The sequence below is a fragment of the Vitis vinifera genome, chromosome 13 (genome assembly GCF_030704535.1).
Source record: "Vitis vinifera cultivar Pinot Noir 40024 chromosome 13, ASM3070453v1".
NCBI lineage: Eukaryota > Viridiplantae > Streptophyta > Magnoliopsida > Vitales > Vitaceae > Vitis > Vitis vinifera.
This window is the reverse complement of record NC_081817.1, coordinates 29,598,996-29,613,635: the sequence shown is the minus strand read 5'-3', so window position 1 is coordinate 29,613,635 and position 14,640 is coordinate 29,598,996. Positions and strand designations below refer to the sequence as shown.

Sequence of the window (14,640 nt, the reverse complement as noted above, 5' to 3'; positions counted from 1 at the left end):
TGGCTCGGCCTTTTAAATAAATGATGACATGAATATCAACCATGTAAAGTCATCACCGGCCTTAACAGAAAGCATAGTACTGCTAAAGGAAGAGAATCTCCATACTACTAAGTAAAGTCAAGAAAAGAGACTATATAAACCACGTTTGTTGCACAATTTTCTTCATCCCATCATCCAGTTGAATCTGTATTTCTCATCTAGCTCTCTGCATCCTGTCCTAGTTTCCCAAGATATGGCTAAAGATCACTATTCTTCTGCTCAGTCTGATCAGCCTCTTCCCCTACACCTTTGCTGTTTCCTTGCTATACTCTTCATGTTTATTGCCTTCTCATGGTACATCAACTATGAGCCTGTGTTGGATAGTATGTTCGATCAGCTCAAATTGATTCTAATGGTGTCCCCTTTGCTGCTTCTACTAGCCGTCCATTGGCTTTCCAGCGACTTGGGCAGGCAGTTTCCATCTCTGATACCTTTGCCGCAGCGAGACTCACTTCACAGAGCTGGAGGAACTCCTTGGGGAGTTGGGTTTCTCCTGGTTTTTTTCTTTTTCATGATATCCTACCAGTCCTACTTCCATGAACGCTGGTTTCCTCTTCTGAGCAGATGATGAAGTTAATGGTCTCTTTGTATTGTGTAATTTGTATCTGTTGTACCTAGTTGCCATGGCAAGGCTTCCAGATTTTGTTTTGTTGTCTTGTAATCTAAATTTTGTATAAATCCATCTGGGTGTTACTCTTTTCTGACTGAAAATTTTTGTGTTGCCATTTTTTTTATACAAACATGTTGATGAATCTGCAATTTTTAGGGGAATTCAGTCCAAATAAGGCCTGAATCACATTCCACCGGCACTATAGTTTTTGGGTTTCACTAACAATTCCCCAAAATTAATATCTGGGTCAGTGGGTTCATTCCTTGTGAGCGCAGTGCACAGCCTCCAAATCTGTCAGTTGAGAACCCTAATTCTCCCAGGGAGGAGATAAGGACAATATCACTGTTTTCTGCATTATATTCAACGATGCAAATCTTGACTTGGATAGATGACAGTCATGAGTCATGACACCATGATATTTTAGCAATTTTCATGTATTTAATCCCAAAACCAAAATGGTCGACAAGTCAATGTGCCATGTGTGAGGTGTGTGTGGATTTGATGATGGGGTAGTTTAGAAGTCATGTGTGAGAGGAAAATGACTTGTAGGTCTCCTGATAATTGTAGGGCAATGGTAGGAAAAGTAGGGAGCATATCAATGGCATTTAATAAAATTTTAAGCTTTAGTTCCGGATCTGAATGGGGGTGTGAGCTTGACTTTGAACCTAAAATATAATCCTAGTTCTATGGGTACATTATAGGTATAGGGTTTCCATTAAGGACAAGGAGTATCATTTTCATTCTCAACCTAACAACCTAACCTTTCTCCATCTTATCTAAACTTTTGAATATTAATATACGCTCTTATTACATACACACACGTATTGATTTCCAAATCAGAGTAGTTAGATGGGGAAAAAGGCCTTGTTGGGAATATCTCTAATTTTAACTTTTTTAGAAATTATCAACATTCTCCTTTAACTTCTCCCAATAGGCTTATTATTTTCACGGGTTTTCTGCTTGGATTAGCTTTTTCTATTCCTTGATCCACTAGGATTTGGTACCATTGAAGGGATTTTTATTGTACCATAATCGAAACTTATGAAACTTTTGCCATGTTTGGTTCTTCAAATGTAGTAATAAAAGAATTTTTTTTTTTTAAAAAAAATTCTCATATTTGATTTTATCATGAAAAATATTTAAAAAAAAATCAAATATAATTAAAATTAATTATAAATTTATATGTTTTAAATTTATTTAATCTTGATGTAGAAAAAAAATAATAAATAAAATAAATTTAAAATAACGTATAAAAATAAATTATTGATTTTAAATTTATTTTTTATTTTTCTCTATGTTATCTTTTCATTGTATTTTCCTTCAAAATTTCTAGTAACCAAATATGACCTTAACATATTAACTAAGACCTCTCTTTCTGCGAAACAATAATTATTAGGATTCACCCCTTTTAGGATATGAGTCCATGGGTGCTTAATCTTGACAATTTTATTTTTTATTTTTTAATATTCATGGTTTTTGGGTTCTTAAACTTGGCAACTTTTTTTTTAAAAAAAATATTTTTTTAATGGGATTCACTTTTAATATGTTACCCATAAAAAATCTTGTAAATATTATTTGCTTTACACTATAAAATAAGCACATCATATGATTTGTTTCCTATAAGTATTACAAACTTTTTACCAAATCACATGGGATATCACATCAAGATATTGGATTTTAACAAAAATTTCTGATTCCAAAACTTGTTTAAGTGGGCAAGTATTTTATTAATTCTTAATAAATTAAATAAAATGAGTTTTAAAAGGCATATACAAACAATTTATTCATCCTTAATTAATTAATTATTTTTCTTTAATTTTTTATTTTCTTTCATTTTAGAACCAAATATTAAACAAATAATTTAAAAATACATAAGCTTCTAACTAATTTTAAGAATATTTTATTTTATTTCATATTTTATATGATAAATCAAATATGAAAAAATGATTTTTTAATACATTTTTCCCTTTCATTTTCCAAATACCAAATATTAGATAAATAATTTAAAAATACATAAGCTTCTAATTAATTTTAAACCTATTTTATTTTATTTTATTTTATTTTTTATATTTTTTTATGATAAATCAAATATGAGAAAATAATTTTTTTTTTATAACATTTGTTTCTTTTCTTAATACTTTATTTGAAACTAAATAGAGCATTAATTTTTATGTAGTAAAAAAAAAATCAAGTGAAATAAATTTGAAGAAATATATAAAAATAATTTTATTAACTTTAATTAATTAATTTTCGTTTCTTTTTAACTTTTCTATTTATCTCAAATTCAAATTTGTTGAGATCAAACATCGGATTGCCATCCTAAGCAAAGCCCAATTTACAATGGTGCTTGGACTTAACAAGAAACTAGTCACTCCACTTGGGCAGAAGTTGGAGGAGGTCAAGTCATGCCAAATTCCAGGAAGGAGCCCATGCGGGCCTTCCCATATGATCATCAGATGAGGTTTGGACAGAAACTGGGCTCAAGCCATGCTTGAAATTGAGCACAGCCCATCCTCATTTGTTACTTGTACAAAAGCTATGGGACAATGGAGCTTCAAGTGGGAGCAATCAGAGTGTGACCCAAATTGTGAGTCCTATCTACTTCTCTCACTTTGTGGACACACCATGATCAATAATTTTCAGACTACACCACCTATCCCATAAACAGTTGAGTTGAACATTTTACCAATTTCATCTTAAAATTAATTAATTCTTAGTGAGATTATGACCATACCCTAAATCTGATACCAAATTTCCCATCTCATCTTAAAACTAATTGATTCCCTGATGAGGTTGTGATTATCTCCTCTTATATGTTGTATAAAAGATGATACATAATCTTCACTGAAAAGGCAAAATTCCTTTGTTGAAGGTGAAGGTGAAACAAAATGGTAGAAATGAATTATTTTAGTATTATTTTTTACTCCTCATATATATTCGGACTATTCTCTGATTTGACATGATCTCAATGTCTCTCTAGAATTACTTTTAAGATATCTGTTAGGATTACATGGGGCTAATTGTATGCTTTTTATAGCCTTTTTTTTTTATTTAAGCTTTTTCCTAATTTTTTATTTGACCTATCATATACTATTCTCAGTATTACCTTATCTTATTTTTGTAATCTTTACTTTATCCCTTTAGAGATTTATCACCTTTGGAAAATTTTTGTTAAGTAAACCTAGGTAAAGAGAAAGGTGAATTAAATGATAGTTGCTTTTAATTTTTTTTATTAAATTTTAACACAATCAACATCTGCATTCAAAATATAGTAAAGATCTCACAAAGACTAGATAGATAACAAATATAAGATCAAATTAGCTTAGAAGAACTAAAAAAAAAAGGTTTTCAATGGATTGCCAAAGATTTGCAAGAGTTCAAACCAATATTTTGACACAAGTTCACCATAAGAGGCCCATCACATAGTCAACCATATGACTAGCTATTAGAGTATTAAATGCATAGCAAGTTAACAATGGAGAGCAAATTACTAAAGAGGTTGGTTGCATAATAGGAGATTAATTGATGATGATAAGAAAAAAACATTTCTTGTTATGATTTTGCTATTTTAGGCATGAAACAATGCAAGAGTTTCCTATGTAGACTTCATTATGTGATTCCCTAAAACCTTTTAGAATTTGATATCATCTTTTGAGGACTTACACCAACTTTCAATGCAATTTTCAAGTTTAAAAGTTTTGTTTTAATTTCTTGCATTTTTAAGGCCTTAAAGTTGATTTTAGTTCAAGATAGTCTTCTATCACTTAAATAAGGACCTACCTAGAGATCATTTTTTATGCCCTAGCAAGTAGCGACCACCATAATTCCAAGACTAACACGCAAGGAGTTCTGAGCTGCCTCTTGAGTCATCATATTTTTTAGGAAGCACAACCACAAGAGTAACAATGTTCGATCCATACAACATTACTGATAGTGAAATTTTAAGGATTAATTGTTCATGCTATCCAAAAGGGCCGTTTACAACTTCAAGATTGCAGAAGCAAAGCTAGAAAATAGAGGCTCAAAAGTTTTGAAAGGAGGCAAAAGTTATTTTTCATAAATCTCAAAATAGCACAACCCCATATATACTATCTATCCTTTATTCCTCTTTTCTAAAGCTAACTTGTATTTATGCATAAATGTCTGACCTGTATGAGTATGAAGAATGCAAGCGTTGAGGTTGAGAATATTAAACTTCAACTACATTCCATAGGAGTATCCAATGCTTCCTCGTGTGAACTTTTCCTCTCTTCAACAACGAAAACAAAAGCATATATTATAAAGCTATGTATAATTAAGAAAAAGAATTGATTCCATTCCACTGCTTTTAATTAATTCTCCCCACCACCTCTTGACTTACTCCTCAAGCCTCCCAACCTTTCCACATGCAAATGCCAACAGATCAACTGTGATTTTTGCAGCAAACCCACCAACTAATCACCATAATTAAGCTACACAACAACAACACAAGCACCACTGATTAAAACAAAGTGTTTTGTAAAAATGTTTTTGAGACTATAAGTGATTTTTTAAAAATGATTGATTTTTCTTCAAAACCATTTTTTATGCTACAGGTGCTTTTCAAAGCACTATCAAACGGATTATTAGCCGACCCTCCAACCATAATTAACATCAATATATTTACTGAAAGGGATTTGATCAAGTGAGGCATTGCATTGACAGAATCTGAGCCATCGGAGTTTTGACATTCGACATTGAGACTCTTAATCTTTGGCTTTATTCTTGATTCCCTAGGAACTCAATGCTTTGTCACAAGGCTGACTGACCTGCACTCTAGCCTTACCCATCTCCATGAGTCCATGGCATGTAGTGGTAGCCTTTTATGTCAAACCTAGGCCTCTTTTTCTTTTCTAAATCTCACCTTTGCTTTAATTTTTTCTTTTGATTTTCAAATTTTCAACCATTAATGATGCTTAAACAGCTAAGAGGATTGCAAAAATTAGCGCTTAAGGCATCAAAGCACCACTAGATCATGATCTGAAGATGTTAATGGCATCACTTTATTTCTTGGAAAAGGCCAGAAGATAAAAATTGATGAAAAAAGAAGTGAAAATGAACCTTTGTTTAAAAGCAATAGACCCTGAAAAGAAAAGAAAATTTCAAAGTGGAAAAGAAAAAGAATACCACCAGCTGCACCTCCACCACCCCCTCTACAACCCAGCCCAAAGTTCGAACTTTATCGGAGTGCCCAATTTCATTGTCACCCTCACGGAATCTTTGGTCATGGGGTCGCATAATTTTGTAGCCAAATAAAGAACTCACTGGCTTGTGGGCATAAAATAGAAGTCGAGAATTAAGCCATTTAACCCTCAAAACTTCAAATCTTTCACACTTTTCCAATTTCCTTTTAACATTTATGGGATGCAAAGGATCTTTTTCTCATTGGGTAATGAAGAAAGAATATTATGAGCAACAAGTAATGACAAGGAGCAAGGTAACAAAAAGAATAGAGTGAGTTAGCTAGATGTGGATTGGAAAATCCAGGAGAAGTCACTCTAATCGATGCTATAAATCTTGTCTGCCATGATCTAAGCAAGCAATGGAAGGACTAGTACTTGGAACCAGTGAGATTGAGCTGCAGGAAGGGGGCTCCACACTTGCTAACAGTGCTAAGATATGAACAACAAAACATGATCATTAAGACATGATCTGCAAGTGTGAAGGGGCTCATCATAAGGATAATTATTCTAAGAACATTCTCTTTAACCCAAATTACTAGAGAAAAAGATAAAGGAAGGAAACAAAGCGACTCTCAAAAGCAAAAGTCCTCTGTCCCCTGGCCCAGTGTGTGCGTGCGTGTGCTTGGCCAGCTCTTACCCACCAGTCTATTTGCTCTTCTCGGAGGGATGATGTTAACCAAAGAGCAGAAAAAAAAAAAAAAGGAGACAAGCTATTTTTAATGTGGTTTCATTAATGGGATCCCTGATTCCCTATGTCTGTGATGCGCAACGACACTTAAAAAATTCACTAATTAAATAAAAGGGAAGGGTTACAATGCTTAAGGCCCTCCCTCTCCTCTCAATTTCGATCACACTCTAATTTTCTTAAAACAAAATTCTAAATCATAGGAGGGTTAAAAATACAAAAAAGGTAAACCAATAAATAAATAAAATTTCAAGATGCATTACACTCTTAAATCCCGATGAGTTAATCGAATGACTTGATCCTACGAGCTCAACCTTTAGCATTTCTTATGTCATGCAACAAGATTGATTCAGACTTCACAATCTATCCAAGAACTGCCCTAGGTTTTGATCATGAACAATTTGTAATTAACCCCGATTTGATAGAGAGAAGGTGGCAAGAATTCGGTTGGCCAGAAGCAGCTAAAACCAACAAAGTCTGTAGGGAAAGATATCCTCTGTTTCGCCCAAGAAAGATTGATTGAATCATCAATAATTTGAAGCGTGAGTTGCAATTAGATCGATTTTGTTTTTGGGGGATCCATTAGAAAGGAAGATTGTTACAGGATATGCTATGTTTGCAGTGAATGAGTGAGTGATTGAAGCTAGGCAGTGAGTGTGGGGTAGACTGTAGCGGAGGCAAAGAAACCAGCAAAAGCAAAAAAGAGGTAGAGCAGTGGCTTCAGCTTCATGATGCTTTATTGCTTTATCTTTCCCGCGTTTTGCTTTTTCAGCTATAGCTCTCTTTTTTTGAGCCAAGGTGCTCTTATCTCAATCACACTCCCACTAATTCTATGCTACTTTTGTCTTCTTCTCTCTTTCTTTGCAGTTTGCATACATGCAATCCTATTTAAGGTCTTCAACAATATATGGTGGGTGATGCATAGACAGAGACAAAATCATAAGCCACACTCAGGGTCAAGCCAAGATGGAGATATTGTCACAGATGTGGTCTTTCTTAGGCCTCCTCACTGTACTCCAAAACGTCTTGCCATCCCAAATTCTGTCACTTCTCCACTCCTTCTACGAGTCCCTTCAAGACTTCTTCTCCCCATTCGCCTACTTCGAGATCCCTGAATTCAACGACTACTGCGGCGTCGACGTCAATGACCTCTACCGCCATGTCAACCTCTACCTCAACTCTGTCAACCCTGCCACCACCTGCCGCCGCTTCACCCTCTCGCGCTCCAAATCCTCCAACCGCATCTCCTTCACCGTCGCTCCTAATCACACAGTCCATGACTCCTTCAATGGTCACACTCTCTCCTGGACCCACCACGTGGAGACGGTTCAGGACTCTCTGGACGAGAGGAGAAGCTTCTCCCTCAAGCTCCCCAAGCGCCACCGCCAGGCCCTCCTCTCGCCCTACCTCGAGCTCGTCACCTCTCGCGCTGAGGAGTTTGAGCGAGTCTCTCGCGAGCGAAGGCTCTTCACCAACAATGGTCATGGCTCCTACGAGTCCGGCTGGGTGTCCGTCCCATTCCGCCACCCCTCCACCTTTGAAACCCTCGCGCTGGAGCCGCAGCTCCGGCAACAGATAACGGACGACCTGACCGCGTTCGCCAACGGGAAGGAGTTCTACCATAGGGTGGGACGCGCATGGAAACGTGGGTATTTGCTATACGGACCGCCTGGGTCCGGCAAATCGAGTTTGATCGCAGCAATGGCGAATTACCTCTGCTACGACGTTTACGACCTGGAGCTCACCAAAGTCTCCGACAACTCCGAGCTCAGAGCACTTCTGATACAGACCACTAACCGCTCCATCATCGTCATCGAGGACATCGACTGCTCAGTCGATCTAACGGCGGACAGGCTGTCAAAGACGAAGAGAACGACACCGGCGAAAGGGTCCAGCAGAGACGAGGGTGAGGAGAACGGGCGGGTGACGTTGTCGGGGCTGTTGAATTTCACCGACGGACTGTGGTCGTGTTGTGGGGAGGAGAGGATCATCGTCTTCACCACCAACCACAGGGACAATGTTGACCCAGCGCTCGTTAGATGCGGCCGGATGGACGTTCACGTTAGCCTCGGCACCTGCGGCATACACGCCTTTAAGGCCTTGGCCGCCAACTACCTGGGCTTGGAGTCCCACCCTCTGTTCGACGTCGTGGAGAGCTGTATAAGGTCCGGCGGGACACTCACGCCAGCACAAGTTGGAGAAATACTACTGAGGAATAGAAGAGACGCTGAAGTGGCAATCAAGGCGGTGATATCGGCAATGCAGGCAAGGATTTTGGGAGCCGAAAGGGAACCCATAGAGTATGAGGAGATGGCGAAGTCGCCGGAGAGCGTGGAGAGGGGGCTGATGGAGTCGCCGGAGAATTGGGAGACGTCGTCGCCAGGGAAATACGTGAGGAAGAAGAGGAAGGAGGGGGGTTCAGTTACAGGTTCAGGAAGTAGCTGGGAGAAGAAAGTCAAATTCTTGGTGAGACTGAGATCTTTGACCAAGTCTGACTCTGGAAGAAGGGGTTGTTAATTGAAAGGTCAAAATTTTGGGATTGAATTAGATGTAATTTTGTAGTTTCTTCCTTAATTAATAACTAATTTAAGCTTTCGATTAGTTAGTGACATGGATCCAAAGTCACAATTTGTACAAATGTCCTTAAATTTAGCTTTAATGGTAATTTTGACGTAAACTTTAGTATCAAATTTTCATAGCGCAAATAGGTCATTTTATGGTACCCAAAAAGTAAAAATGATAACCAATTTACAAATTTTTTTTTTCATTTTTTATTCTACCATATTTCATATGAAGAAATTAGTTTTAGAAATAATTTCCCAATATTTACAAGTGTGTAAAATGTAGCATAGCACCTCAACTTGAGGTATTTAAATTTGGTTTAGTTGGATGCAACCATTTCTACAAATATTTATAATTACGTGGCAGAAAAAAAATCAAAATATTCTAAGATTTAAATCTACAATTTTTGAGAAATATGACAATAATAATTTGAAATTTTCCTAAAATATTTTTATTTTATTATATTCAAGTGATAAATAATAATTAATGCCCATCTAGATTTTACATTTTGCATTTGGGGTGGATGGTCCACACAACAACCGGCACTATTTCACGTGCGAATACACACGAGTCCCACCACCAAACACACCACGTGGTGGAGGGAGGCCACGCATTTATTCGCCACACAACACAAATATCTTCTTCCCCTCCCCTCTTCCGATAAATACCACCCACCTACTGGCTACTGCCAAAATTCTCACACCCCACCAACAACACACAAAAAATGGGAGTGGTGATAATAGACGGATCCACGGTGCGAGACTTCGTTGGCAACGACGCCTTGTTCAATAAGAGCGTCGACGACCGCTTCTCTGCCCTTGACCTCAACGGCGACGGCGTCCTCTCCCGCTCCGAGCTCCGCAAGGCCTTCGAGACCTTTAGGCTCTTGGAGGCCCACTTCGGCGTCGACGTCGTCACTCCTCCAGAGCAGCTCACCCAGCTCTACGACTCCATTTTCGATAAATTCGACTGCGACCACAGCGACACCGTCGATCTGGAGGAGTTCCGATCTGAGATGAAGAAGATCATGCTCGCTATTGCTGATGGTTTGGGTTCCTGCCCCATTCAGATGGCTCTTGAGGACGATGATCAGAATTTCCTCAAGAAGGCTGCGGATTTCGAGGCCTCTAAGACTTCTTCCTGAACAACCACCCACCCTCATGTCCTACCTCATCTTTACTGCTGTAATTTAGGGTTCCTTTTCCTTTATTTTGTAATCAAAACCTTTTGATGAGGCTATCTCAATGTCAAAAATCCATTTCCCCCCACACCGTTTAATCTATTTATTAATCTGATTTCATTGGTTTAAACAAAGAGAACTAACCCAATTCATCTAAATTCCAATCACATGATGAATAATTGACATTACAACCTCAACCCACTGATGATTTCAGTGGGTTTAAGCCAATAATACCAGGGGCGCTAATTTTCAGAGTCATCCCACCCACCTGCAAAACCAACAACCAGACCCCCGTAAAAGGAAGGAAAAAAAAACTCCATCCCACTATTTTTATTACTTTTTCTTTTCATAGGCCTAACCACCAGGATCAAGGTGGTTTTAAGTTTTATATCCAAGACCATAGGCACCGACAATCAATCATATGACAAGTACACTAATTTGATGAATATGTTGAAAAAATATCAAAATCCAGTGTACCATCCATGTTACTTTTGTCTCAAATTCCAATCATGAGAACAGTCCAAATAAAAGTGTGAATGGCCGAAGTTTACTATGTCATGAGAAAGTTCTGAAGACTCCAAGCATTTTGCCAACGAGCATAAATGCATATCAACAACTCCAAATGAGTTAAACCTTTCACTGTGTCCAAAAGAGGGAAAATGAGACCACCCAATGTGGATTCAATGCACAGAAATAAAAAATGAAACGTCACATTTCGCAAATGCGGATTCAGTCCAAAAGTAAGTTAAAAAATAATACTACACTTCAACCTAAATGAACAAAAAAAAATTAAAATGAGGTAGCCCCTTCGGATTTTTGTTTACATGGGAGGGCTGTTTTGGCCCAAAACTCTCTTCACCGCTTCAAGCTCCTTCACCCCAACCAATGTGCGTTACCCGCCATGTGAATCCCATGTGTATTACATAATGCGCCCTCCAAAAAAGGTAGGAGTTCAATACTGTTGATCATTATATACAAGAATACCATCGCAACTTGGTGATATAACCCATTAGCGAATAATGATCATAGTGCTAACCACAAAACCAAGTACAAAAGGTTCTTAACCCTCGTAATGCAAACTTAATAATTCTCTGGTTCTTTTCTAAACAACCTAGAATGATAACAATATACAAGCTTATCACACACAATGATGACAAAAGGCCAGGTAAGTAATTATAATGGTAACTATTGTTAAGACCTCCAACTATCAATGCAGATATAACTTGAGCAAAATCAATTTCATTAACATGTTTGAAAGGAAGTGACAACAACACTTGCAGTTCTCCATCAAACAAAGCATATAAAAAACAAGACACTCCATTTAATAAACATAATTCCAAGAAAAAAACAAAGAGGCTAATGGGACCAAAGATTAATAGAGATTAGCTTAGCGTAGCATATACATGAGCTGAACTAATATTTTACATCGATAAATTAGCTCAGCATTTTTGGCTTACAATGCAAAATGGGATGTTCTCAGAAACCTTTCATATTTCCAAGCACCCTGAGGAGTACTGTACCCTTAAACCCATTAAGTATTCTCAGCATATTACAAGAAAAACACAGCACTCTTTCATTTATGCAATCAAACAAATTAATCAAGGCATATGCCCAATCATGCTGTGCAGCCTTGTACCAACACACACTTAAAAGTATCACCTTAAATGTTTTAGACTCAATGATATGTATCAAATTATGCTGGCTTTTACTCAATGAAAAGGAGTCATCATGCTGTTAAATGTCGTTAATCTCACTAACTTTACTTACGACCAACATTTATTCCAATAAGCATCATGAATCCCACTAATTTCATTAGGACCAACATCATTGCATCACAAATGTACAAAACATTTTTTGAATAAATGCAACATACTTGTGTCAACCATCAGTTCCTGGTTGTAATCACATCCTTTATGCCATGACAATGAGAAACTGCGTTCAAAACCACAACCACCAAAACTAAAAATAGGAAAAGTTCTAATCTAACACCAAAATTTCCAACTCCAAACGGAACAAGACATTTATAAATGCAAGTCACAACTTTATCAAGTGAAGCACAAATTTAAATGACTAAAATTCGAACTAATACATTTAGAGCTAAAATTAAGATGGTAGGCCACATCAAACTCCTCAAAAATCACCCCTAAGGTGAGTTCCAAACAAGGATATGCTATTTGCAGAACCACTTCTACCACTTGATGTCGTGACAAGTTGTTTAGTAGGTAAAAAAGCATGCATTTTATTTCTTAACTCAGTTTCTACCATCAATCACCACTTATCACATTGGTTAGAGTAAAAGCCATTGTTTTTTAAGAAGAAAGAATTGAATGTTACTATTCACTTTATCATCTTTTGAAGAGATGATTAATAAGATCAGAACAATGATGAAAGCCCCATTCTACATATCAAAGTAGAGGAAATCTAGATTTGAATGATTCACAGTATACATCATTATTGAAGCAAACAAAATTGGGATGACCCATGGGATCACCACCATCATTGCCCTGTTCCCAGCATGAATTTGGATAGGGTAAATCATGATAATCCACCCAAATTGATGATGAGAATGGGAGCTTTGGCAGCTGCAAAAAGCAAAGGGAAATCAAGCTGTAACAAGATCACACAGAAACAATGTCGGAACATCTGAATGCATAAACCCAGCGAAAACAAAGAGGCAAATGCCAGAATCTCCGCCCCGTTGTCACTGTAGGCAACGTACAGCGCTGAATACGCTATTGGGAAAGCGTATCAGAGACTCTAATTTGTTGCCATGCACTACCAAAAGCAATATCACAGATGAAATAAAATCATCCAAAACAATAATTTCAAAGTAAGAAAAGGCTCAGAGAGTAATGATTCTAGATAGCATCAACAAGCTTCCAAGCTTTCATAGTTTGATGGTATACGATTCTCGTCATCGCTGCCTCCTCATCAACAATTTTGATTATCCCAGACAACCCATGAAAATTAAAGAGATTTAACAGAGAACCCATAAAAACTCAACTCCAAAGAAGGCGAGATCAGACCTTAACCTTGCGAACTGCTGTTGGATGGTGAAAGGGACCTGAGGAATAGAAGGGTTTATATGGGAGAGCCACAAACCCTAACCTTGCTTTTGATTTGGGCCTTAACGCAAACATTCCGGCCCTAATATTTGGAAGGCCCATAGACGAGCCCAACTCGGTCCAAGTCCACATCTAGCATTTAAATAAAAAAATTTAGCTCAATTTATCTAAAAAAAAACCACGTTTGAATAATGGACATATTTCTTATGAAAATAAAAATAATGATAGTTATTTTAGTAGTTAATTTATATTTAATGAAAATTTTGTAACAAAATTGTGCTTTTAAAATCATAAGTTCAACTTGGGTTTTAGCCTTAAAAGTTAATATGTCTAGTGATAAATAAAATTAAAAAAAAAAAAAAAACCACTCTTCTTAGTAGCTCATTTAAAAGACAGGTTGATGATACTAAAAGTTTGACCTATAAGGGGCCTTATTATCATCGACTTCATGAATAGTTGCTTTATAAAGAATATCAATTTATTTGCTTGATTTGAAATGTGGTGGAGATTTTGACTCTAATATCACTTTAATTTCCCGTTGAGTGATGGCTCTCCCATCACTTTTATCATTTAAATTAATTTTGATCATTTTATTAGTGAAATTTACGTTTCTTAACTAAATATAAATGGATGATGTTGATGTTATTAATTAGCTGAAAGCATGATGAAGATTTGGTTATGATATTACTGTAATTCCTATTTTTCGATGATGGTTTTCTTACTTCTTTATCTTTGTAATTAATATTCATCATTTTGTTAGTGAAATTTATGTTGCTTGGAAATAAAAAGAAATAACATTACTACAATAAGGTAATATAAAGATAGTTTATTAATTTATGGAGCGGTTTAAAACTTTATTTATCTTTAAGTAACATAGTATACTACCAAGAAAATATTTCTTGTCTTTTGAAAAGTCATTTTTATTATTTAAGAAAATTGTCACATGTTGGATGACAATTAGTTTGGGTTTTAGTAGAATATCTTTAATCAAAAGACTCGTTAACTAAAAAGTTTATTTAATTAAAAATATTAATTCGATTAAATACATCTAAGAAGATTGTCAAGTCATGATGAGTGGACGGATTCACCCACTTGTATACGGCTACGAGTTGATGTGTATGGATTTATGATCCAAAAAGACGCATAAAATTTAAAGAGGAAAAAGGATGCGTCGCCTGAGAGATTCGAACTCTCGCGGGGAAACCCCATGTACTTAGCAGGCACACGCCTTAACCACTCGGCCAAAGCGACGGTTGAAAGAAGACAACAGCTGATATTGTATTTGATATATTACTTTT

General features: G+C 36.6%; 2 protein-coding genes and 2 non-coding genes across 4 annotated transcripts; 2 read left to right on the top strand and 2 right to left on the bottom strand.

Annotated features, from left to right (window-relative positions):
* The first annotated feature begins 7,372 nt into the window (after positions 1-7,372).
* LOC100263212 (AAA-ATPase At4g25835) lies at positions 7,373-9,144 on the top strand. The gene has a single exon (XM_002267588.5). It carries the CDS (start codon positions 7,502-7,504, stop codon positions 9,050-9,052), a length of 1,551 nt encoding a protein of 516 aa, XP_002267624.1. The 5' UTR covers positions 7,373-7,501; the 3' UTR covers positions 9,053-9,144.
* Positions 9,145-9,531: 387 nt separating this feature from the next.
* On the top strand, positions 9,532-10,365 carry LOC100249460 (uncharacterized). The gene has a single exon (XM_002270874.4). It carries the CDS (start codon positions 9,822-9,824, stop codon positions 10,239-10,241), a length of 420 nt encoding a protein of 139 aa, XP_002270910.1. The 5' UTR covers positions 9,532-9,821; the 3' UTR covers positions 10,242-10,365.
* A 2,750-nt stretch (positions 10,366-13,115) lies between these two features.
* Positions 13,116-13,203, bottom strand: LOC132255009 (small nucleolar RNA snoR116). Its single transcript, XR_009467545.1, has one exon. It is a non-coding gene; the product is annotated as a small nucleolar RNA snoR116 (small nucleolar RNA).
* Positions 13,204-14,511: 1,308 nt separating this feature from the next.
* On the bottom strand, positions 14,512-14,593 carry TRNAS-GCU (transfer RNA serine (anticodon GCU)). Its single transcript has one exon. It is a non-coding gene; the product is annotated as a tRNA-Ser (tRNA).
* Between the last annotated feature and the right edge of the window lie 47 nt (positions 14,594-14,640).